The sequence below is a fragment of the Topomyia yanbarensis genome, chromosome 3, assembly GCF_030247195.1.
Source record: "Topomyia yanbarensis strain Yona2022 chromosome 3, ASM3024719v1, whole genome shotgun sequence".
NCBI classification, from domain to species: Eukaryota; Metazoa; Arthropoda; class Insecta; order Diptera; family Culicidae; genus Topomyia; species Topomyia yanbarensis.
Window position 1 is genome coordinate 380,784,898 of NC_080672.1, and position 26,683 is coordinate 380,811,580.

The 26,683-nt window shown below is 44.4% G+C and overlaps 1 protein-coding gene across 4 annotated transcripts in view; it reads right to left on the reverse strand.

Moving 5' to 3' along the window:
• Positions 1–26,683, reverse strand: part of LOC131693256 (calcium release-activated calcium channel protein 1) — a 131,945-nt gene that overhangs the window by 17,485 nt on the left and 87,777 nt on the right. For 2 of the 4 annotated variants that reach the window (XM_058980940.1, XM_058980941.1), the window contains exons 2-3: positions 15,749–16,172; positions 113–256 (exon numbers count right to left, since the gene is read on the reverse strand). In XM_058980940.1, the coding sequence (XP_058836923.1) occupies positions 113–256; positions 15,749–16,172 (568 nt within the window). Of the gene's footprint in view, positions 1–112; positions 257–343; positions 1,403–14,446; positions 14,664–15,748; positions 16,173–26,683 lie in introns of those variants that run through there. The other 2 variants (XM_058980943.1, XM_058980942.1) reach the window with 2 other exon arrangements.

Here is a 26,683-nt window from a genome sequence, read left to right on the forward strand (position 1 = left end):
ATTCAGCTAATACCGTACGCTACATGATCGGTGCGAATAATAGAAAGGAATGCGCGTGATACAGGGGCAAACATGCGCCATCACAACGGTCTTCTAATGATTGATGACTTACCATGGCAAACCCGGATAACAGCGCCGACGTCTTGCTAGATGCTTTCAGTTTTGCCCTGCTGAGTTGTAACTTCCGCCACGATAGGTAGTTGGGTGAACTAAACTCGTCTCCTGACTGGGACATGGTGCTCAGGCCGGATCGTCTCTGGAGATCGAAAAAACACAAATTAGAAACCGTCCACCAAATTACACATAACATTGTAAAATTTGAACTATCGTTGAAGTCGCTCACAATCGTATCGTCCTGGTAGTTCGGTCCACTTCCGCTTCCGGTGGCAGCACCGAAGCCCGTCGCCCCGGTCGATGAAACTCCGTTGAAATTCGTCGCACCGCCCGCGAATGACAACTGCTTGTGGGCACCAGTACTACCAGACGTCCCGATTCCGGGACCAGGCGGCTTGTTGAATTGTTTGTAGTATGGTGAGTTCAGACACAGATTCGATTGTGAGCAGCTCGGATGTAAATGCATTGTCTGGTGAGGGCTGCGCTGTGCGCCGGCGCTCTACCACCTTTACAGCGCCGTTAGATTTAAACTCTCTTTCTCTCGCTCGCTGGCTGTACTGGCGCGAACCACTCTCGCGTGCGCGGTGTGTTGATAATTGATCGTTTTCCAAAAAAAAAATCACGGCTAATAATCGGCCTATGTAAATGTTCATTAAAACTGCAATAAAAATATTGAGCTTCGTGCCGTTGTCAACAAGCTTCAGAAACATTATTTCCTAACGGTGATCTAAATATTTTTATAAAAGTATCTCGATAAAAATGGCCCCATCTGTTCATTTGATTTATCTCCCAACTCACTCTTCACACTGCATCTCATTACACCGGGAAACCGATTGCGACGGTAGATTGTTTGTGGAAGAAATGGTTCGCTTAAAACTAGCAAATTAAGCCTTGGGAGAGACTTTGAGCGAAACCGGTGAAAACCGATCATGCGATACGGGGAGCAGCGGGAAACGAAAGCGAGAAAGGAAAATTTACTGCTTGTAGGTGTATGTGCGGCGATAGGTCTGCCGTTTTGATATGTTCCTATGCCAAAAGCTGAAAATCATAAAAAATGAGATGTGAGGTATGGCGAAGAAATGTTTGTTTAATAGTGTGCTCATAATAAACAGTAAGAAATTATGGCAGTAACTATTCTGCCACTATACTCCTATTTGCCTCATGTTCTATTGGATACACTAGACTGTTTGCAACCGTAAGTTCGTCCCATGTAGAAAAGGGAGTTTTACAGAACTTGAACAAATATGCGAATACGTTGAGTCTAGACGTGGGACATTTATACACAAATCAGTAGTTTAGTATTGCCTCATTAGGGTCGTCTAGATAAAGTCTGGACAAGGGAAACAGAGGGCTTATTCTCACTGGCACTGGCCACCGTGGGGTGGTAAAAAATGACACTAAGTTAGTGTCGGATTCTGATAAGACTATGTATTTTTCATTCGTAAAATCGACGGAGCGTACAAGTCGTTTGGCATAAAGTAATTTAGTATAAGGTCATTTTGCATAACGGACATCTGTCATAACGGTTCTTTGACATAATAACCATTTGGTATGATTTTGAGAGTTGATCAGACTGAAGGTTATTTGGCATAATTTGGAGCCGTGCTACTTCTGAGGGTCTTTTGGTAAAACTATTTTTATGTTCTGGAAAACATTAATTTAGCATAACGGTCGTTTGGCATATTTATTGATAAATTTATTAATTACTAGGGTGTTGCGTTGGGTAAATGCTTTTGGAGCCGGGGTAGTTGATACATGTGCAGTTGTAAGCAGTTTGCAAAAGCCCATGTGCCTGAGCATAACGGGCTAATGGGTGGATTACTGTCCTGCGATATCAAGATAGTTGTCAAAAGTTAAAAATTCGGGTCTCATGGTGAAGAAAGACAAGTCTGTCTTTACCATGAGACGTGTTGGTAAACGTGAACGTTATGTAGTAACTCTGCCTAATCTCGACTCCTACCAGCAGAAGACAACAGATTATTCCGTAAAATTCGAAACCTGTTTCTAACGACCTTCCCACTTTTAGTTTTCCGACCTCTATAGTTCACATCACTTGAGTACTCTGGTACTGCATTTTTATAACTTTCCCCACTCAGTAATATCTAGCTAATTCAATGTCGTTAAAAAAAGAATAATATTGACAGCGGAAATGAACAAATTCGTGATACATGCCTACTATCAATGCACAGCGCTTGAGACCGACATAAGCGGACGACCTCAAGCAATCGAGATGTTCGATGATGCGTATCCAGAGATCGCCGGACGTTTGAATCAGAATGCGATGAACGCATGGCGCAAAGTAATCATCCGCAATAAAATGATTCAGCAGGAAGTGCAGAGGGAGAGCTGAGTAGAAGGAACAATAGAGCAAGTGATGGTTTGAGGCGCAGTTCAGTAAAGTTGAGCGCGTCATTATGCGAGTGAGTGGCGCGAATCTGTAGAACTGGTAGAGGCATCTGCAGCTGAAGTTGCATCATTGCCAGAAAACCTACCGCTTGATTGGTAGCTACTATGCGATTTGGTCTTCAATATGGACAAAGCGGTAACGCAGTATCGCAACACGAACTCAGTGACACGTTCCACGATCCCAAAGCTGCAGCATAATTTTAAGTTGACCTGCGCACTTCAGGTCATGAACGGAAACACTCTTCCAGCGCTCCCGGAATTTGTGCAGAACCTGGAAGATCTGCAGCTAATAGGAAAAAAGTGGCAGCACTGCCAAGTCGCTAGAAGGTATTTTTGTTTTTGTCCAAACTTTTTTAAAGTTTTTGAGTGAAATACAGTGTAATTTATCGAAAAACGAAACCAACCATTCACTAGGTCGTGTCTACCATTAAGCTGTGTATTAGTTGGTGAAAATGTTGCGAGAATAGTGCAGTTTAACAAAAAAAAAATTTCGTTATTTTACCAAGTACGGGTGTGATTCTAGCCACTAAAATATACTCCAATTCGTTCTACTCAGTGCCTGCAGCGCCATCTAAACCTGACTTTAAGGTTCATCGCTTTGGTTGATCGATGATAGAGGAGACAATTTCGCAAAGGAAAGACATCCCAGTTAAACCCATTCAGGAACCGGTTCGGATTTCTGAGTGGAGTCGGAGTGGATTCCAGCTCAGATGCTGCAGCCGATTCCGAATCAATCGGTTTTGGGCATCGGTTGTTGCGTTTGAGCTGGAATCCATGCTGACTCCGTTCAGGATTCCGAATCAAATTCCGAATGGTTTGACCGGGATAGATTGATTGATTGTCGCAACAGTCTTAGCCGACAGCGAAATAAAAGGAACAGGTAGCTTCTAGGGAGATGGACGGGTGTCGATGGCCAACCCACCCCACAGGAATATACCATACGGGAACTGGTTTTGAAGAAACCAGCGGAAACTGAAGGAGGGATTACGTATCCAGATCGCCGCTGCAAATGTGATTGCTCGGGCTGTTTGATTGCTAGGGCTCTTTGATGCGTGAGAAAGAAGCTGGAGATTTTGAGGATATCTGGAGAAGGTTTGGAATGGGACGAAAAATGGATAAGCAAGTATCAGTCACTCGCGTAAGTAGGAGATGAGGAAGGAGATAGAAAAACTGGTATATTTTTCTATAGACATATTCTAATTTATATATGCAAAAATCAAATAAATACACTAAATACGTGTCGATTTCTTACCTCATGTAAGGAATCGAAAGTCTTATTGTAATGTTATAATCCATTTGATACAAACATTACAGTAAGGCGGGGCTGGTTGATGGAACGATGAACGATCGGAACATGTCTGGCGCTGTACACGAAATGGGTCATCGGAAAGTCAATTGAGCTAACACCTACCTAAATCCTTGAACCAAGTTATTTGCATGGATATGTTAAAATACATGCAAACATCTTTTTTCTGTGAATCACTACCAGCTAGTGGGAGTTAGGATGGTTAACACACACACACACAAAAACCTGGAAGATCTGCAGCTAACAGCATTCTGAGCTGCCAACATTACCGGGAAAGACGAGCACCCCCCCCCCCCCCCCCCTCCCCAAATTATACCATCAAGTGGCTGCGATTATTGCACTTACTGAGCTTTGCATGCGGGAGTTCATCGGCTAACAAAGAAACTAGACACATTAGTAGAGTGACTCTGCAAATCGACGACAACATAATCGGTTGTTCGGTGATAATGAGCGAGCGTTGTATGACCAAATCAGCCATGAAAAGTCTGATTTCAGCGAAGGTCTACAGGGTATTGGCAACATCGTTAGCTTTCGTGCCAGTATTTGGAGGGGCAACTGTGGCTATGTTACGAGGAGGAATAGGAAGGCGGAAAGGAAATTGACGAAATATCAGCTACCATCGTCAAGACCAATGAAGTACGCTAGGCGACGCTGAACCTTAGGATTTGGGTGGCATGTGGACCAGACGGTGTCCAAAACATTTGATACAAGAAGCTGACCGTTGTATATCCTACGGTGGCTGTATGTTTCAACAGGGTGTTGGGCGAACCACACTTACTGCCGGATTACATAACCCATGGTACTACAATTCTCTTCCCCAACAACATATCAAACCCATCAAAGTACAAACAATTTCCTGTCTATCAAGCCTGTACAAGATCCTGAGCACTATCATAATGATCTTACGCAAAGATATGGAAAGAGGAATAACAACAGAGTGGATTGCCCTACAATCCTCGGACGTCTGGATCTTCAAGCCCGCGTTAGAGCTCTACGCAATAACTCCCTTCTGCGAGTTCCGTTCAGGAGAACCAACTATGGTTGCCAGAGCGCTGTTACCGGACTCCAACGAATTTTTAACAGTGTGGCGACGGCCTTTGACTTCAACAGGACGCGGAATGCGATAAAAGTGAAAATGTTGTCAATACTAAAATGTAATTAGTTTAAGCAACCACCATTGGGGCCAAGGGGCCTGTTGGTGAAGGTAATAAACAACATAAACATAAACACTGCAACTCAAAAGTGGGAAGACATGTTGCGGTCAAGAACGCTCCGCATATTGAGGGGAATATTCAAAGGCGATTCCGTCAACCCGCTTTGGTTTTGTTTGACGATGAACCCATTCAGTAGGACACCCAATCGAAACGGGCATGGCTACCAGATAAGGTATGGAGAAAGACCGGTAATCGGGCCTAACAGCTTGCACACCGTATCGAATGACAACGGCCAACGATGCGTGAACTTCGCAGCCTCCCGTGGCATGGTGGTCCGATATACCTTCTTCCCCCGCATCTAACCAACGAACCGAAAACCAAATCGATCACGTTCTAATCGACGGGCGATTCTTCTCTGATATCACCAACGTTCGTACCTACCGCAGTGCGAATATAGATTCGGACAATTGCCTAGTTGCAGTATGCCTGCGCTCAAAACTCTCGACGGTGTACAACACTCGTCGTAGTCGGACGCTAAGGCCCAACATCGTGCAACTTCGGGACGTCGGGGTTGCCCAAGACTACGTACAGCGGCTGGAAGCAGCACTACCCACGGAAGAACAGCCAGCAGCTACAGCGATTCCGAATCGAGGAAACGACTGGTTCGATGACGAATGTAAGCAGTTAGTAGAGGAAAAGAATGCAGCACGGGCGAGGATGCTGCAGCGCGGAACGAGACAAAATGTGGAGCGATATAAATAAGCACGGAACAGGCAAACCTCGGTCCTCCGGAGAAAGAAGTGGCAACAGGAGGAAGGAGATCGCGAAGCGGTGGAGTAACTGTACCGCTACACACGGAAGTTCTACGAGAAGCTGAACAGTTCGCGCAAAGGCTACATTCCGCAAGCGTTCTTACGAACGAGTGTGAGGTGATTGAGAGGTGTACTATGACGAGCACCTCAACGGTGGAGCAGCAGAGGACGAAACGGATTTTGGAGCACGCGCAGAAGACGATAGACAGCCGGCCCCTGACTCCAAGAAATCAAGGAGGGGATCGATCGGCTGAAAACAACAAAGCTGCAAGTGTAGATCAACTACCCAGTGAGCTATTAAAATACGCTAGTGAAACACTGGCTAGAGCGCTGCACTGGGTGATCGCCAAAATTTGGGACAAGGAGATTCTTCCGGAGGAGTGGATGGAGGGTGTCGTTTGCCCAATCTACGAAAAGAGTGACAAGTTGGATTGCTGTAACTACCGCGCGATCACACTACTTAGCACCGCCTACACGGTCCTCTCCGCAATTCTTTGTCGCCGATTGTCACAATTTGCAAGGGAGTTAATGGAGCAGTACCAAGCGGGATTTATGGGTTCCCGCGCCACCACGGACCAAATATTCGCGATTCGGCAGGTTCTGCAGAAGTGCCGCGAATACAACGTGCCCACACATCTTTTGTTCATCGATTTCAAATCGGCGTATGACACGATCGATCGAGATCGAGGATAGCTAACACGATTGGTCAAAGCGACGATGGATCGGGTAATGTGCGTTGTTCGAGTGAGTCCCTTTGAATCTCGGAGAGGGTTACGGCAAAGTGATGGTCTATCGTGCCTGCTGTTCAACGTTGCGTTAGAAGGTGTAATAAGGAGGGCGCGGAGTGGCACGATCTTCAGGAAGCTCGTCCATTTTCTTGGCTTCGCCGACGACATTGACATAATGGCACGCAACTTTGAGGCGATGTCGGAAACGTACATCAGACTGAAAGCTGAAGCCAGCAGGATTGGACTTGCCATCAACGTTTCGAAAACAAAATACATGAGAGGAAGAGGTTCTAGAGACCGCCGCACGAAGTTGATTATCTGCAAGACGCTGATTAGATCTGAACTATGCTCGTGGAGGACCAACGCGCCCTTGGAGTTTTCGAACGAAAGGTGTTGCGTACCATCTATGGTGGCGTGCAGATGGAAGACGGAACGTGGCGCAGGCGAATGAACCATGAGTTGCATCAGTTGCTGGAAAAACCATCCATCGTGCATACTGCAAAAATAGTACATTTGCGGTGGTCTGGACACGCCGTAAGAATGTCAGACGACGACCCGGTGAAGATGATTCTTGAGGGTGACCCTACAGGAACAAGAAGACGGAGCGCACAGCACACACATAGAGGACGGCCTGCGGACCCTTTGAAGACTGCGAGGCTGGCGACAGGCCGCAATGGACCGAGTGGAGTGGTGACGGCTTCTGCATACAGCAAGAGACAACAATGCTCTAGCCTGAACGGTAAGGTAAGTATGGAGGAAGCTCACCGGAAGAAGTTATATATACTTTCTAGATGGACGATCTCAAGATCTATGCTGACTCGATGGAACGACTGGGTGTAGTCATCAAACTAGTCGAAAGGATTATGGCGACATCGGCATGGATTTTAGCTTACAGAATTGTCGATCTGTTCTGCTACTATCAGGGTGATTGGTCGACACTGATGGCTACGCGATCGACGAAGGATTAATGATTCGGGGCATGGTTTGTGGTGAATCGTATAAGTATCTCGGATTCCGACAGCTAACCGGGATTCGCCAGGCCGACATCAAGCTTGAGCTCCGAGATAAGTTCTTGAGCCGAGTGAATCGTGTCTTGAAGTCTTTCCTGAAAGCGGGGAATAAGGTCAGAGCAATCAACACGTTTGCTGTCCCTGTGTTGGCCTGCAGTTTCGTGGTCATCAAATGGAACCGGACTGACCTAGAAGGTCTTGAGAGAAAATTTAGGTAGGCGTTTAGACAAGCAGGAATGCACCATCCTCAGTCAGCATTGGAGCGATTTCAGGCGCAGCGTGAAACAATAAACCCATTCGATCCGGCAAGCTTGTTGTATTTCTTCCTCATCCATTGCACGGTACACACCCAGGGGCAAATGCGATCTGGAATCAACTGATGCTGGAGAATTGACTTGGGAAGTGGATGCGGCAGACGAACTTGTTTGGTAATGGTTATCTCTGTGAGAGATACAATTTCGTTGCAATATATGTGGACGCCAATGATGAAGCTTATACATGTGTCGCTTACTTTCGGGTGATATTTCCGAATAAAATCTTTGCTGCAGTATTCGTGGGAAATCTAAGGTAGCCCCACTTAAAGCACACTTGACTTACTCCCCTGCACCGGAAAGACCCTCAAACGAATGGTCAACAGAAGACTAATCACCACCCTTGAGCAACGCCAGCTACTGGACCACCGGCAACACGCTTTCCAGAAATGCAAGGACACAGGGTCCGCCCACACACCGATATCGCCGCACTAGACATAGACAAGGCATACAACACCGTATGGCGGGAGGGTGTGCTCCGGCAGCTCGACTGTTGAGGAATCCGTGGAAACCTCGACCAATACATAAAACGTTTCCTCGAAAACCGCCAATTCCGGGTCGGAATCGGCGACAGCGAATCTCGAATACTCTCCGAGGAAAATGGAGTACCCCTGGCGGTCACCCTATTCTTCATTAGCATGGAGACGACATAAGCTACCCTCCCCAAGGGGATCCTTATATTCATTCATGCGAATGACATCGTGCTAGTCGCGACCAGGAGGATCAAAGGCCGTCTCTGTCGGTTTCCAAATATCCGAATATTCTCCAAGAGTTGCTACACCCACATATGCCCAACCCACCATCAAGCCATCGACCAGTTGACTCGGATAGCGGACAGCCCAATCTCCTACTAAAAGAAACCGAAGATTCTCGAGATCACAGTTGATAGGTAAGCCTCCTTCGCCCTCCACTTCCCAAAAACTGAAGGCCGACTACACCAACCGAAAAAGGCTGATGCAGACGATATGAGTTCGACACCTGGAGTGCGACCGCAATATGGCGCTCACCATCAACCAAGCGCAAATTCATAGCTGGAATTATTACGGCGTCGAGATCACCAGACGAAACCTCGCAGGAATGAACAGCATATTGGCCCCCCTATACCACGGGTCCATACGGACCGCATCGAAACCGAACACCAGCCGAAAACGCCTGCGTCGAGACTGCTGGCCATCCGGCGGGCCACCTAATCTGGCCTCGAGCGAGATGACTCGGCAACAATAAGAATAGCTAGAGAGGTACGTACGTCGAATTCGCCGGCTCCTCTTTACCATCCCTAGCCCGACTGCACCGGGTATAGCCTCAACCATGGAACGCCATATGCCCCCAGATCGACACAAGCCTGTCCCAGACGATCCAAGCCGAAGGAGTCCCTGATGTCGCTCGTTCAGCCGTGGAGCGATGATTCTCGAATCATACTTGGATCTACACTGATGGATTCAGAAAGGATGGCCAGGTCGGAGTCGAAGTCCGGTATGGGGAGACAGGTTAATCCCTCTGCCTCCCGACAGAGTGCTCGGTCTTTTCCGTAGAAGCCGCAGCCATCGCTCTGGCCCTGTCTCAAAAGTTAGAAGACACAGCAACCACGATCTTCACCGACACCCTCTCGGTATTCTGCGCGCTTGAGAGCGGACAGTCCCGACACCCGTTTGTCCAGGCCATCGAGATGAACGCCGATCCACTCACCACATTATGCTGGACCCCGGGCACTGCAGCGTACAGAGGAACATTGATCACTTGGCAGCGCTGGGTTAGGGAGCCATGGACATCATTCGTCATCTTACCGAAGTCGTTAACAATAACAATAACTGGCAGACGTCCCAAGGATTTGTGCAGAAAATGAAGGGGATACTCGTAAAATGGGACGACCGCCTAGACTGGAAGGAACAGAAAGTCCTGCCCCGATTGCGGAACGGACACACGAATACCACGCACGTCCACACAACTTCGAATGTGCCACCCCCTATCTGCGCCACATGCGGGACCAGGACAACAGTGAAACACATCCTCTCAAGCTGCCTCGAGCTCCATGATCTCCGGGTAAGACAAGACATCCCGCCCTCTATTCGCCATATCTAGGACAATGTCCTTTTTTATCAATGGAGAATGCAATTTACGCACTAACCCAGTACACGTGCTATTAGTAGATGCCAAGCTACCACACGGGGTGTCGGGCTCTCATGGTGCACTATGACTAGGTAATACCGACTAAACTCCATTGGGCACCGATATTGTTACCCCCAGGGACTACCTCTCGGTATTACTTCTGGGGGATGGCTGTACTTGATGTACTCACTCACTCTCGCTCGCGCGTTCATGCATCCTGTATGAGGCTTACTTGGGTGCTCGCTCTGTCACACCTTGATTCACTCTCTAACACTCCACATGAGACTTACTTTTGTGCTCACCTCTATCACGCCATGCGAGGCTTACCTTGCTAGGCTTACTTTTGTGCTCGCCTCTAACGTACCGTGTGAGGCTGACTTGGATGCTCACCCTTCACTCCTTTGCCATGCCACGAGGTATCAATAGCTAAGTCCCAAAATACTACGCTACGACCGGGAGGCATGAGGCAGTCCACATATACGCCTATACACTCACTCTTCTGCTTTGCTTCGGGGTGGCTGGGTTTACCCCTTACACGGTTGCCAGTCGCTGCGCCAAACCTGCCTCTGCATGAACAGACCATCCGCTGAATAAGGGTATCAGGGGTTGTATCCCAGCCGCAGACGTCAAGCATTGCTCTTCTTTCGACGTCGAAACGAGGACAGACGAACAGTATGTGTTCGGCAGTTTCGTCGACACCTGGGCAGTCAGGGCAGACGGGGACTTCCGCGTGCCCGAACCTGTGGAGGTACTGTCGGAAGCAGCCATGGCCTGACAGGAATTGCTCTTGACCATGACGGGCCGCCGCACCTGAGGATAGATACGGCAACGCCTGCCAGTAGCCTACGTCTACTGGCGCACACCTTTGAGCTGTTGGACATCATCCTCGATAGTGCCGCAGCAGCAGTTGATGCTCTCTTGCATGTATAGTTGACGTGGCTGCCGAAGGTCAGCTTGTCGTCTACAATGACTCCGAGAGACATCAGACTCCGCTGTGTGGTGATCACGACTTCTCCCACATGGATAATGTTGTGCCTACTTGCGGTTGTTGACGATAACTACCTCCGTCTTGTGCTGAGAGAGCTCCAAGCCTCTCGCGCTCATCCATCCCTCCACCGTGTTGATCGCGTGTTCTGCGGTTAGTTCAACCTCAGGGATTGACTCCCCATAGACCTCCAAGCCGACGATCTTGACCCCAGGAGGGAACTTCAGTCTCAGAACCCCGTCATACATGAGGTTCCATAACACCGGGCCTAGGATCGAGCCCTGTGGGACTCCGGCGGTAATAGGAACCCTTTTCTGACCTGCATCGGTCTTGTATAGCAGTACGCGGTTTTGGAAGTAACTTTCCAGGATCCGGCACAGACCCATCGGTAGGCTAAGCCGGTGTAACGAGAGCGCGATGGCATCCCGGCTTGCGCTGTTGAATGCGTTCTTCACGTCAAGTGTCACTAACGCACAGTATTGAATGCCTCGCCTTTTTCGTTGGATCGGTATCTCGGCAGTCTTTATCACTGAGTAGATAACGTCCACCGTGGACTTACCCTTCCGAAAGGCAAACTGGTTGCTTGACAGGCCGTCCGTACTTTCTGAGTACGAGGTTAGCCTGTTGAGGATGATCCTCTCAAGCAATTTGCCAGGCGTGTCGATCAGACAGATTGGTCTGTATGCCGATGGGTCTCCTGGCGGCTTCCCGGGCTTCGGCAACAGCGCCAATTTCTGCCTTTTCCATCTATCGGGGAAGCGGCACTCGTCAAGGCATCTCTGCATAGCTAGCCTAAACATGTTCGGGTTCGCTACGATCGCTGTTTGGAACTCCATCCGACCCTGGAGCTTTGTTCATTGCTAGGGAATTATCCACTGCGAGTAGTTCTTCATTCGTCACCGGAGCCGCCATTTCGGCACACTGTCTCGTGGTGCAGGTGGCCAGGGGCTTGTGGCTCGATACGGGAAGAGTACTTCGATAATCGTCGCCAACCGGTCCGGAAACCGTTCTGGGGGTGGAGAGCCCCCTTTGGTCTTGGCCATCACGATTCTGTAGGCGTCACCCGCAAGGGCTCCTAAACTTTATTTAATGCACCAGTCTCTTCGACGAAATCCAATTAGGAACTCACCATGACCACATTAGCCATGGGCCCTCCGCCATACCCCTCGTCGGTGCTGGAGAGGTCGCCCATGACCCAACACAACCACCAGCCAGCGAAAATTCCAACCAAAGCACAGCATAGGTCCTACACCACATCCCCTTGGATGGGGAGACTCAATAGAATCCCACGCGGGCCCTCTGCCGCACCCCTACCTGCTGGGGAGGCTTCCCGCGGCCTACCTAGCCAACCATGGTAACGAAATAAAGTAGAATTAAGACAATTGAAATACGAACTTTTAAGGGTGGATGAGCCATCGAGGTTAAAACCCAAATGAACAATTCAATGCATCTATGTGTCGTCATAAAGAACCTCTCGTTTCACGTATATTCCGCGAGATGTCCATAATATGAAAAAGGGCACCCTTTCATATAAGGAAACGACATAAACTACCCAATAGAATGTATGAAATCTTTGATATCTTTAACATAACTCCATAGAACAAACGATCGCCCTTGATTTCATGGCAAATATTGTATGTCATAGAAAAACTTCGAAAAATATTGGACAAACACAACGACACGTTCGAAATTCGGTTGTGTTGCTACTCTAGTAAGTCGTTTTCGTTATCCGAAATCGGACTACAAAACACTTGAAATACAGTGGTAGAGATTCATCAGCATAAATAATAAATTTAGAAATGGGGACGGGCATAGTGTAGTTGGTAAATCGATTGCCTTGTACGCTGCTCACCTGGGTTCAAATCCCAACCCCGCACAAGGGCTAGAGATTTTTCTTAAGAAATTTTCTAACCCGAAGAGGCGAATGACCTTGAGGTTAAAATTAAAAGCTCTACAATCGAAATAAAAAAAAAAACAAATTTAAGGGAAAGTGTGTCCACTCAGAATTTGAATTATTGAGAAATTTAATATGAATGAAAGAATTAGGTTAAGGAAAAATCAAAAAATGCACTAATGCAGTGAAATCCAAAGTAAATTGTAAACAGCCAATCACAAAAGAGAGCGGAAAATCGAAGATGAAATATGGAAATACATATACACCAAAGCAAATAGAAATGAAAATAAAGATAATTCGTAATCTGACGGAAATGAAGAAAGGAAACTATTTTTCATACCATCAGAAACTTATGAAATCGAAAGTGAGCCAAAGGCATAGGAGAAAGCAAGCGTGTATATTCAAAGAGTATTTACATTATTTCCTCCGCACACTCATTTTTGCCTTGGTGATTGACGACGCAATTGATATCTTCGATATTGAACTATGGTGGTGGGGAAACAAAAATACACCGGCAATGATATGGTTCGGTGCTGAAGATTTACGAGTTAACGAAGGTAGTTGTTTTCTGAGTTCCAAGTGTTTTATTTTATTAGGTAAGTTGTTTTTATTCTTTTAATATAAGAATCGAAAATGACTGAATGCCAATCAGAACAAGATTGAAGATTTAGAGTGGCATGGGAACTAAAAAGTTGCTACTTCTGCTACTCGTTTTCATAGAATCGAATCTTTCGCATGTTTTTAATAACGAAGGAGAGAGTGAAAAGATTAATTCCTTGAATTTTACAGTTCATTGAAGATATGAGAACTCGTGTTATAGCGTTTACTTTTTTGACAGTGTACTAAACTGGTGTAGTCGATGCTACACTCATTCAAACTTGGGCGTAATCTGCAGTCAGTCTATCTCAGTCACCGGTGAAGCACCAGGCTAAAACGAAAATGCTATTAGGCGCTGAATCATACCTCGTAGGTAAAGTCTCAATATAAGACAAACTGCAGTCGACTCTGCTCATACGACCCACTGCCGCACACAATACTGTAAACACCCATGTACCCAAGCTGTGTGGCTATCGAAAGCGACCCAGAACGCCCTTTCGAATAATTATAAAAAGTAAACAGTTCAAACACCTGCACAAATGACAATCACTTTACTACATGAATTCACAACGGTGCCAACTAGGTGCGTTGGAAATTGGAAACAGTTTCGTGGTTGCAGACTTTATGTTTAACTAATTGCTGATTGAGTTGGAAAGTAGTGCTCAATTTGTTATTTCGATTCCAAGCTCAAACAAATGATAAGATCCGCAAAAGTAGGTTGTATTATAATTGAATACTTTATAGAGTAAAACTGCGCATCGTTTCGTTCTGGAAAATTATAACGCATTTATCGACATATTCTTCCTTAATTGCTGCGAAACTGCCACTTGGAGTAACATAAACAAGACTGCAGATACTGTTTATTAATGACTATAGCACCAATGATATCGGAATTGTAACACCATACTGAATGAACGACATAAAACACACGACCAACTGCACTACAATATTTTACTGAGCATGCTTCGCAGACTGCCAATCACGATCACCACGTTTAAGCTCTCTCGTTCACCAGTATATTACCCAAAAATGTTAATTTCACCAACACTGCGCAAAACAGACTAGAACCATTAGATTTTGAGCAACACTCGCGAAATATTGGCTGTTTTTTCGGGGCTTCAAGTTTCACATCGTGATCAACCAAACGATCGAGGTATGAATCAACAGATGGGAAAAAATTGGAAAAAATAATATTTACACCGATACAACGCGCACAATCTACACACTTCTTGCTACTAAGTCTTGTTCGCGACCGCGCGACTGTGGTAAAGTGACTCTCCTACTTTTGGTTTACATTTTCCACATTTTCATTCACCATCGCGCTCTCCACTTTCATAAGATATCGTGCGTGCAGCGAATAAAATGTAATAGATGAGAAAAGATTGCTCAGAGGAAAGGGTGACCGGTTACAGTCGGTGTACCATAACGAAGATGGTGGGAGGACGGAAATGTGATGCGAATTTAGAGGGATGTCCAAAATAAAAACATGAAACCATCATGAATTGCTTTACTCTGGTCTAAAGTAACCATTATAAAGTGACGGGTCGTGCCTGGTCACAATCCGACCTCAAATCGAGTAGCAAATACGAAAAATGAGGGTTGATTTTAATTAATTTAAGCAAATACCTAAAAAATACAATTATTAAATCTATGATATCCGGTACAGCCCAATTCAATGTGCAAGTTGACAGGGCAAGTTCAAGGAAGAGCAGATTCCGACCGCAATGTTGCAATTCCCCATCTGGCAACATTCCAAGCCGCCACTTTTGCGATAGACTTTCTCACGCCACCTCGTTTAATTTGTCAACGTTTATATGAAAGATTGGGGAACTAAGTTTATTGCCACCAAGTTTTTGGCATGGGTTCTAAGTTTTTCTTCTTCCAACGGAATTGGAAAATGATCGTCTCATCCACATCATCCGCACATGACACGAATGAATGAAGATGGCTAGAAACACACACTATCCAAGCACTCGGTTTATATCTGCTTGTTCACGTGCGAAATGCTTTACCGGATAGCGTTCATTTAGGGAACATCCAAATAAGAATTTTTATTGACTATTGTACCATTTCAAAAGAAACATCAGAATATCGTTTGTATAAATATTCCCTTCGATTAGTCACACGTTTGCTCTTTAGGTGAGCTTCCAACTTTTAACAATACTCACACTCTGCTTCATTCAATACGTGCCACCAAAACTACATTATTCATTACATTCCGCGTGCACGATTACGACGTACCCATTACCGCGAGCGACTTCAACGGTTCAATAATGGAAAACAAACGCTTATCACGCTATAAATCACGGGGCAAAAATATCCTACCTTGTGTGCACTGCAAATACTGGTTCGGTTCCAGGCAACGGAATTTTGCACCGATCCGTGAATCGGCGGGGAATGACTGTGGTTGCTGTTGCTGCTGGTACTGTGACTGCTGAATGCACCGGCACCGTTCCCGGCCGGATGGCCCGAGGTGGCAACCAGGTGATGGTGGCTATGGTTGAGGCCGTTTGCGGCTACTACACTACCTGCGGCGTTGCTGGCACTGAAGTGATGCAGCTGCTGGTGGTGGTGGTGGGTTTGATTCGGTACAGCAGCACCTCCGTTGGGAATTTGCGTCACTATCAGCCCGGTACTGGGCAGATGGTTTGCACTGAACGTTTTCGGATGGATCGTTGTACCGAGGGTGGTTGCGAGCACTGTATCGATTCCGGCAGTACTAGTGCTCCACACGGACATTGTCCCGTTTCTGCAAAGTTAAGGAAGACATGGTGGGCGAGTTAGTATCGACGGCACTGATTGAGCGAAACAACACGAAATAAATCGCGCGACGTGAGGGATCGATGGTTGCCGCTGAATCACGACGTCAGATCGAATAAAATAATAAAGCACTGATAGAGACACCGGACGAATGCACAAACGCTAGCAGCAGAAGCTGGAATGTTTTGAACAGAGATGCCAGGTACTTTTTACAAATGTCTGCAGTAATAATTTTAAAAGTCTGGGAAGAACAAAAAATGCCAGGAAAGCTAGTGTAACCAAAAGCCTTTATATTCAAAAATCTGCAAATATCTGCAACCAAACTAAAAAATCTGCAAATATCTGCAACCAAACTAAAAAATCTGCAAATATCTGCGTCATCGAAAAAATCTGCAGCTTAAATTAAAAGTCTGCGAATTTGCAGACTTGTCTGCAAATCTGGCATCTCTGGTTTTGAACTACAGATCGATTGCACGGTTGTTTGTGAGATTGATGCCAATATCAGCTGTCAACAAGACGGGTTTACGGGAAAGGTATCGAATTGTTTAAAGCCGGCGGAGTGTGAGAGCTTCCAGCACTGAAAAGTAGGTAGTGCTGTTGGCACTGGAAAGATTTATGGAGCTGAAATAATTTACTCTAGAGGAAATAAAGCGCTACTGACGACACGTTTTTGGTCGAACCACGTGGTTAAGCAGTAGATACAGAGCACTAGATTAGGATTGTCGCTGGCATCAGTGGTTGGAACATCATTGTTTTGATTCCGGGATATACCTGTCAAATGGGCCAAATAAAATGTATTTTCACTAATTAGAATGTACTAATTGTCCAAATCTGTACTGAATTTTAATGAATTTTCATTTCCTTGTGCGGTATATACAAACGCTTCCATTTCATAACATCTTGAATCTATAAAATCTTGAATGTATAAAAATTATAAACGAGATTGAATTGAAGAAAGACAAACTCTGCATTTTACTAGTTCGAAGTTCAACTAAACGGTTTGTGGTTACATGCAGGCGAAGACTCCATATCAAGAAGACTGGCAACTCTGTCCATAATCCGGAGACAGTAACAGCAACGCCACTTGCGGGTAAAGGTGGTACTTTCCATAGTGATGCACACACACATATACATTTTTACATAAAGCTTCCTCCCTTCTTCCAATAGAGGCGCTGTAACCTCTGTCGCTTCTCGTTTGTTTGGGGGAAGGAAAGAGATATCAGTCTTCTTGATATGGAGTCTTCGATGCAGGCCAAATTTTTCTGCGTGTACCAAAAGTGCGGACCAAAGACTTTTACTAGAAAGACTTTCGATAACTTGACAGATATATACCGAAAGCAAAACAAACATGTTCCGAGGCGAAAACAATGGGAACACCAGCGACAATCCTTATCTAGTATTCTGTACCTACTGGTTAAGCATACAAGTTTAGGGTGCATACAGAGTGGTGGCGAGAAGCTGAGCTGGGGCTGGAACTGACTTTAGAATGCTAGAAACCTGCTTACTGCAAACCAAATGGATGATGTCAGAGTGAAAACTGAGCGGATCTGCGCCGACTACATGATTTTACTCTGACAGGCTCCATTTGATATGCTGCAAGCAGGTTTCTCGCATCCTACTGTCACTACTAGCCCCTGCTAAGCTTCTCGCTGGCTCTCAATAAGCGGCCTTAGAGCGTGTTCAGCAGCGTTGTGTTTTAGATAGGAGTTTCAAAGTAGAACTGTAACTGAAAGATCATATCCCCAGCAGGGCGTGTTGTTTTATAATTTCAAACTACTGTTATAATTCTTGCTAAATTAAAAACACGTTCTGAACTGTGTTTTTAATACATAGAGAGAATTCAGCACAGACACAAACCTAGACGATAGACTGGGGAAAAACAAGTATGAGTCTGATAACGCTGAAGAGATGACGATATATGCATTTTAAACCAATTAGAACACCCGCTGAAACTGCTGCTGTGGACAGCAAGTTCTAGTTTGAAAATTTCCAGTTTTATATTATAGAAATGTCAAAATTATGAATCTAAAACTGAAACACTCCTGAACATGTTTTTATAACAAGTAGAAGGCATTCCGCTTTTAGGTCCGTCAGTGTTTTGGTCTCGCTGTATACACCTCGGACATTTGGTCACGAAATTTGGTATAATTTGGAATTTATTGTGCTGGATTTTGATTAGGCAAAACATTTACCGAAATCTTCGTAAACTCTCAAATAAAAAAAAATGATGCTTCTAAAAATTTACATTCACTAATAGCACAGACTAACAGACATAACACTATGAGGGAATTCCCTCAAAAAACATCGATCCGACAATTTCCCCAGAACACTAACTCCACCTTTTATTCACAGTCCCAAACACTCATTTACTGGTGGGTTACCCCTCAGGTTTGGGAACAATTTTTCACTAGTGGTCTATCCCCCATATGCTTGTTCATATGTCAGTGGCGCCATAATTTCAAATGTGGCCACAGTCCCAACTACAAATATATTTAAAATGACCGTTAAAGCGGGAGAAGCTTTGTTTTTGAGTGTTATGTCTGTTAGTCTGTGCTAATAGTACAAATTTTTAAACCTAATAAAACATTAAATTTGCCGTCACAAACAGATCATATTGAATTGTTCTCTATTTTTTTGAGGGGCGGGATTAGATTTAGATGGGATTTTATGTAAGTTTTCAAGAATGTTACAAAACTTTGGGATCAGTTTCAATGATTGATCACTTTGTCGCTTGTTCAATAGTATATGAAATACTTTTATACTGCCGGAATCGGCATTGGAATTGTAATCCGCAACATCCCAGATCGGTCGTATCATGTACAAATTTAATATATACATTCTCATTTTTGTTTTATTTGCATTTATTATTAGTATTCTGTCAATAAACCGGTGATTTATGATGACGGTTCTGCATACATATTTTTATGCCAAACATGACCCCATTCGGCACCGATTCCCACTGGCCAACCTGGTCAAAAACAGTAATATTCACCAGAAACTGAAAATTGAAACTTCAACCAACAATTTGGGTACAAGTTCATGTAGATTTGGCTGAAAATGTGCCTTAAAACTAAATTAGAAATCGTGGTCAATATGACCCGCTAACACCTCATTCGTAACTTTTTTTGTACAGCCCTTCAGGAATGCCCGATAATTTTGAACTCAATTGAAAATCGTTGCGCTCCATGAAAGAGGAAAAGTCAAGAAATTCCAAACTGCTAGGTGCAAAACTAAAAAAGTTAGCGAATTTTGAAAGTTCATTTTGGGTCATATTGACCCCAACAACTAGGGAAGGAATATATTCGAAATTTTCTTTGTTTTCAATACGTTCGGTATGTTCGACATTGATATTTTCAATAGTTTGGATTGTTACGATACTTCCGGAACTTATTTCGATATTTTCGAAAATAATTTCAATTCTTTTGATTCTTATTTCTTGATTCTTGATTATTGACTCTTCGTTCTTGAATATCTTTTAACCAACGGTACCCTCACAACGCCATAAAATTGATCCACCACTGCATGGATAATTCGCCCATTCATAAGGAACATAATGAATCATCTTCTTACTCGGTGAAACCCAAAATGTCGATACGTCGAATATCTCACTGATATTGCGTCTTATTTCCGTCATGGATTTTGGAAATCACTCTGGGGGCAGCTCACTTTAGGAATGTATAATATTTTGCATCAAATTATTGTATTGACGTAGGACTACGTCTTTGTTTTCGATATAGGGGTGCACGTTGCAAATTCTACAAAAATGGTATGTAACGAAAAGTGGTCCAATTTTAAACGCACATAATTCAGCCATCTCACGATAAATTTTCAATTTTTTTGCGCATGTCGCCCCGAAATACTTCTGAGAATAGATTTCGATAGATAAACCCAAAGATTTTTGATATCATGGCATTAAAAATTTAAATAATGAGCAACCTAGTTGTCGCCGACGCAAAATCACAAACAGCTGTTCGCAGCGAGCAGCGGCAGAATCAAAACAAACCACCGTAACATAGAACAGTTCGTTCTGACCTAAAGAGGCAGAAGGAAAATCGAATTACATTCAAGTGCGCCCAACGATGAGTCAATGCGCGCTCACGCAAGGGTCATATATGCTTCATCGGCATTTTCGGTGCCACTGCCGGTCACAGCGCATTCGAAGACGATAATTATATCGATATTTGACTTCGCGCGGTGGCTTGGATAATAAAACATTTGTGCAGAGTTGACAACAATATTCATTGTTAACATTCTGTACCAAAACAAATCTAAATAAAATCGATTCAAAAATCGATTATTTGTAAATAGCTAGCTTAGGAAAGTAGGTATATAAACCAAAAAATTGTATAATAAAATCAAGTTGAAATCGAGCAGTCGAAAGTACCACTTCACTCAGTCGAAAATCCTTTACTTCGTGTCCAGACCCTGGAGTTCTTCGTTGGTTTTTCCACCTTGTTAAATCCAAAGTCAAATTACTTCCTTGTTTGTAACGCAAGCGGGGAAGCAAATTGTCTTACGACCAGAATTAGTATTGGATTGTTACGCAGAACGATACTAACTGGACGAGGAATTCCCGGCTTATTAAGCTATAGCGTGTGGTATTTGTAACGCAGGTGCCACAAACTATACTTAGTCTAGAATTAGAAGTGGCTTGTACCGCAGGACGCTTCTAACTAGACCCAGCACCCCCCTCTGCGGCGAAAGATCGTTCGGCGGAACGATATATGGTGGCTCCAGAGAGGATTTATCCTCACAATTCTCGCCACAGAAGGCACGAAGTAAAGAAAAACTACTAAGTCCTACACTGACCAAGCTACGGTAGTGGAAAAAGGCATAAACATTAAGCGAACACCTACAAACTGTGGTGGAAAAACGCTAGAAACACAGCGTGTCCGTAGCTTATAACGGACAGTAATACGCATTGCAATACGCGTCACTTACAAAATCGCTAATAAGGCGTATCCGCAGCCAATAGCGGATTCGGTGAAAACAAACAGTGCTTGAATAAGATATCACAATATATATCACACCGTGCGATATATCACTAGTGAACCTAAAACAAGCCGAAAGAGAAAGCGGATCTAAAGGATGGCATCTGGAGGATACGCGCACAACCCGAATGGGAATTGCCGCCTGTGCAAGGATAAGGACAGCGCGGACGAATGGATGGTCGAGTGCTCAAAGTGTTGGAACTGGTTCCACATGACCTGCACCAAACTTGAGAAAAGACCCTCCACTAAGGACCTCTGGCACTGCCCAAAGTGCAAAGAGGAAATAATGGAGCTCCAGCAACTAAGAAAGGAGCTGGAGGATCAAAAGAAGAAGACTACCAGGAGTGTGTCCAAGGAACGCGGACCAGCAGACACTGTAGAGCTGCTAAGACGCCAATTTGAGGCACAAATGGAAAGCCAAAAATTGCGTGATGAGGCATTTCAAAAAGCCATGATTGAGATGGCAACCAAAATGCACCAAGTAAAAATGGACCCCGAAGCGGGACAACAAATGGCTCCGACAATCAAATTGCCGGATGAAATTACAAACTTACTGAGGAGGCAAACAGCAACACCCCTCCCAGTTTTCAACGGAAATTACAAGGATTGGCCAAATTTCAAACGGCTTTACGAACAAAGCAAACGAGAAGGTCAATTCAGCGATACCGACAACATAAACAGACTTATGGCAAGTCTAGGCAAGGCAGCAAAGGTACACGTAAGTGCCTTGCTGATGGATCCAGGAAACGAGAAACATGTAGTAGAAACTCTGGATAGTATTTACGGACAACCGTTGGCTATATACAACGAACTATGGAAGGATTTGGCAAAGTTACGGAACCCACGCATGGAATACCCTCAAAGCATGGTGGACTTCGTAGTAACTCTCGGAAATTTGGTGTCCAACATGTCCATGATACAGTGTGAGGATTATTTAACTAATCCGTTGCAGATGGCTGAACTTGTTTGCCGCTTACCACTGAACTTAAGAGAACAATGGGCGGACAAGGAAGCAGAAGCAATGATTCCGCAAGAAGGACGACCACGGCAAAAACTCACACTAAAGGAATTACACGAGTTTTTGAAACCGCAACAGCAAAGAGCAACACTTCTTATTGCACAAAAGGTGTGTCAATCTGAGAAGGAAAACCCGAAAAATGAGCGCCAATCAAGAGTCAATATGCACGCTGAAACAACATCCAGATCCCAAGCCAAATGTTCCTGTTGTAGTCAACAACACTGGATAGTAGCATGCCCGGTCTTTAAAAAGATGAGTGTGGAAAAAAGACGAGAACTGGCACTAGAGAAACGCATGTGCTTTAACTGTTTACGCCAAGGACACTCCTTTAGAAACTGTCAAATGAGGCCAAACTGCAGAACAGAAGGATGTACAGCATATCATCACACATTTCTTCACGTCAGACCAAAAACAAATGATGAAAAACGAGCCTCCCAAAAGGAGGAAACAAAACAAAAAATCAAGGAACCTTCAGGACAATCAAAAGACAACAAGAAGAACCAAGATAAGAAGGAAGTGAAAGAAATAGATGCGCAAGCTCCAACATCGTCCACCTCGAAGGAACAAGAAGATGTGCGCACTAACATACACGCTACCAAAAGAAATAAGGTCTACTACCAAATACTGCCGGTTACACTTTATGCGCAAGGAAGACAATTAGAAACCTTCGCATTTTTGGATCACGGCTCATCGAACAGTCTAATCCTCGACGACTTGGCCAAAGATTTAGGTTTGCAAGGGCCAGTATCACCATTATGCATAAAATGGACAAATGACTCCGTACACGAAGATAACGAAAGCCAAAGCGTATGTTTCAAAATATCAGGCGACAACAAAATTCGATACCAAATGGAAAGTGTACGTACAGTAAAAAAATTATCCTTGCCACGACAGACACTTGACTACAAGGATCTTCATGAAAACTACAACCATCTTAAAAACCTTCCTATTCAAGGATACGAGAATGCTGAGCCGACATTACTTATTGGACTTGATCATCCCCGACTATTAACAGCAACAAAACAGAGAGCAAGCAAAGTCGGTCCAGTTGCCGCTAAAACACCAATAGGATGGGTCATTTACGGAAGGACCAACTCCCGACATCAAGGAGAAATATATTCCTGTGTAGTAGAGGAGCAAGACTCACTACGAGAAGAAATGAGGAAATACTTCTCAACGGAAGAGTTTGGCGTTAAGGTTAGCACCACTAACCAACAGAGCGAGGAGGATAGACGAGCTGAAAAATTGATAAAAGAAACAATGAAGTATGACGGGAGTCAATACGAAATTGGCCTTTTATGGAAACAAGCCAGGCCCATAATGCCAAAATCAGAAAGCTTCAAGGGAGCATTAAAGAGGTTAGAATACACTGAAACTAAGATGAGGAAAAACCCTGAGTTTGCCCAATGGTACACGGACAAAATTAAGGAATACGTTGAAAAGGGATACGCACGAAAATTAACAGCAAACGAGATAACACTAACAACCGATAAAACATACTATTTGCCTCATTTCGCTGTCGTAAATCCTAATAAAACACCTTTAAAACCGCGACTTGTATTTGACGCAGCTGCCAAGGTACAAGGATTATCGCTCAACACTGAATTACTCTCTGGTCCCGATAACTTGACATCGCTCTTTGGAATTTTACTGAGATTCCGAGAAGGAAAGTACGCAGTAGCAGGAGACATCCAAGAGATGTTCTCACAAATTAAAATACGCAAAGAGGACCAGGAGGCTCAACGATTCTTATGGAGGGACGGTAAGGCTTCAAATACCATGGGACACTACGTAATGCAGGTAATGACGTTTGGAGCAACCTGCTCACCTGCATGTGCCCAAGCAGTAAAGAATGCAAACGCAGAGAACTACCGAGATTGCGATCCGGTGGCAGCCAACGCCATTATAAAACAACACTATGTTGACGATTATCTGGACAGTTTCTCGACAGCGGAGGAAGCCAGTGCAGTTACGTTCGGAGTTATAAAAATTCATGAAGCTGCACACTTCACACTAAGAAACATCATTTCAAACGATGCCGACATGCTGGACGTCCTACCTGAACGCAACGTCGCGAGACAATCCACCCAAAAGGAATTTATTGAAAAAACTGCAACATCAGAGAAAGTCCTCGGAGTATACTGGGACACGACCCAAGACACAATTGGGTATAGAATAGCAGACTTCAAGTCCAACGCCATACCGACCAAAAGAGAAGTCCTCTCAACAATTGCCAGAATCTTCGACCCTCTTGGATTAATAGCGCATATTACGATTGGAGGTAAATTACTAATGCAACAAGCCTGGAAAGAAGGTATAGACTGGGATGAGAAAATATCTACGAAATTAATGGAAGATTGGACGATTTGGACAAATAGACTATCCACAATATCACATCTGAGAATTTCTAGGTGTTTCTCTCCCAACATACCGGACGCAAAATCATTGGAATTGCATATCTTTGTTGATGCATCAGAATCAGCGTTCGCCGCGGCAGCATATATACGAGCAGAAACCTTACATGGATACGACGTAAGCCTAATAGCAGCAAAAACGAGAGTTGCACCAAATAAAGCCATGTCAATTCCAAGGCTAGAACTTCAAGCCGCGGTGTTAGGCACACGATTGAAAACAACCGTTTTAAAGGAACTTCGATTGAATATTACAAACGTAACCATGTGGACAGATAGCACCACTGTACTCTCCTGGATACGAAGTGACCATCGCAGGTATAAAACATTTGTAGCCAACCGAGTAAGCGAAATACTCGACGACACAACGATCTCCCAATGGAGGTGGGTACCATCAGGAATGAATCCGGCAGACGAAGCAACACGGAACATCCAACCTACGGAATCTATATGGTATACAGGAGCGACGTACCTAAATACAAAAGTGGAATCATGGCCAAAGGAGAAAGGTGCAGTCATTGAAACTTCAGAAGAAAAAAGGGTTTGCAGCGTTCAAAGAAATACAACCTGCGAACATTATTATGCACACAACTTGGTGCTCGGATTGGGGACGACTAAAGAAGGCAGTTTGTTACTGGCTCAAATACATGGAAAAATTGAGGACGAAAGTATCAAACTCCAGATATGATGAGACAATTACTTCTGATCATTATAAGCGAGCAGAAATCCTATTGTTACAACAAGCACAGCAAGAAGCTTTTCCATCCGAGCTAGTGGCTCTGATCAACGGCGAAGGTATTTACCAGAACAGCTCTGTAGCAGATCACGAGCTTGCATTAGATGAAAACCGTCTCATCCGAATCAGCGGACGAATACAAAACATGACTCCAGTACTATTACCAAACAAGGGACATATAACGAATTTGATCATAAAACAATACCACGAGAAATTTCTACACCGTGAAACAGAAGCAGTTATAGCTCAAATACGACAGCATTTCTGGATAATCAAGATTAGGGCGGCAGAAAAAAGAGTGAATGCAAGATGTCAACTCTGCAGAAACAAGAAGGCAAGCCCTCACCCTCCAAAAATGGGCACATTGCCAAGCTGCCGCACCACTCCAAATTTAAAACCATTTACACACACCGGTATAGACTTCTTTGGACCAATGGAAGTTACTGTAGGAAGAAGATGTGAAAAACGCTGGGGTGCACTCTTCACCTGTATGGCTACTCGAGCTATACACCTGGAACTAGCAGACGACTTAAGTACAGACGCGCTTCTCATCTGCATAAAAAACTTACAAAACAGGCGCGGCAAGGTCTGTGAAATGTACAGCGATAACGGCACCAATATGGTTGGCGCAAGTAATCAGATGAAGGAATTAGAAATCAGAACAGCGATCGAAGGAATAAAATGGAATTTTATTCCACCATCAGCTCCACACTTTGGAGGAGCATGGGAACGTATGATACAAGAGGTTAAAAAATTACTAAATGAAAAGTTATGGCCAGTATCAAAACCCAAGGAGAGCGTACTTAGGAATGCTCTAATCGAGATAGAGCATCTCCTGAACAGTCGCCCGTTAACACATATACCATTAAGCTCCAACGATGATGAACCCCTGACACCAAATCATTTTTTGATTGGATGCGCAGGAGGAACGTATCCTTCACTCGACGACACGTCGCGAGCCGAGGCAACAAGAGAACACTGGAAAAAGGCTCAAATGGCAACTACTAAATTTTGGGATCGGTGGAGTACAGAATACCTTCCTAAACTGAACAAACGAGAAAAATGGAAACAGAACACAGAACCACTCCAGCCTGATGATGTCATTGTTTTTCCAGACGAACAACGGAAAGGGAAGTTTCATAAAGGAATTATAACCGAAGTAAGGAAGGCGCAGGATGGCCAAACAAGGTCTGCGGTCGTTCGCACTGAAAACTCTAAATTAGTTAGGCCAACTGTAAAATTGGCCAAATTAGACGTAAAGGCAGATACGGTATTCACCGGTCACATACAGGAAATATCACCAAAACGAAAAGACGTCTTCCCGCAAAATAGTAGCTCAAATGC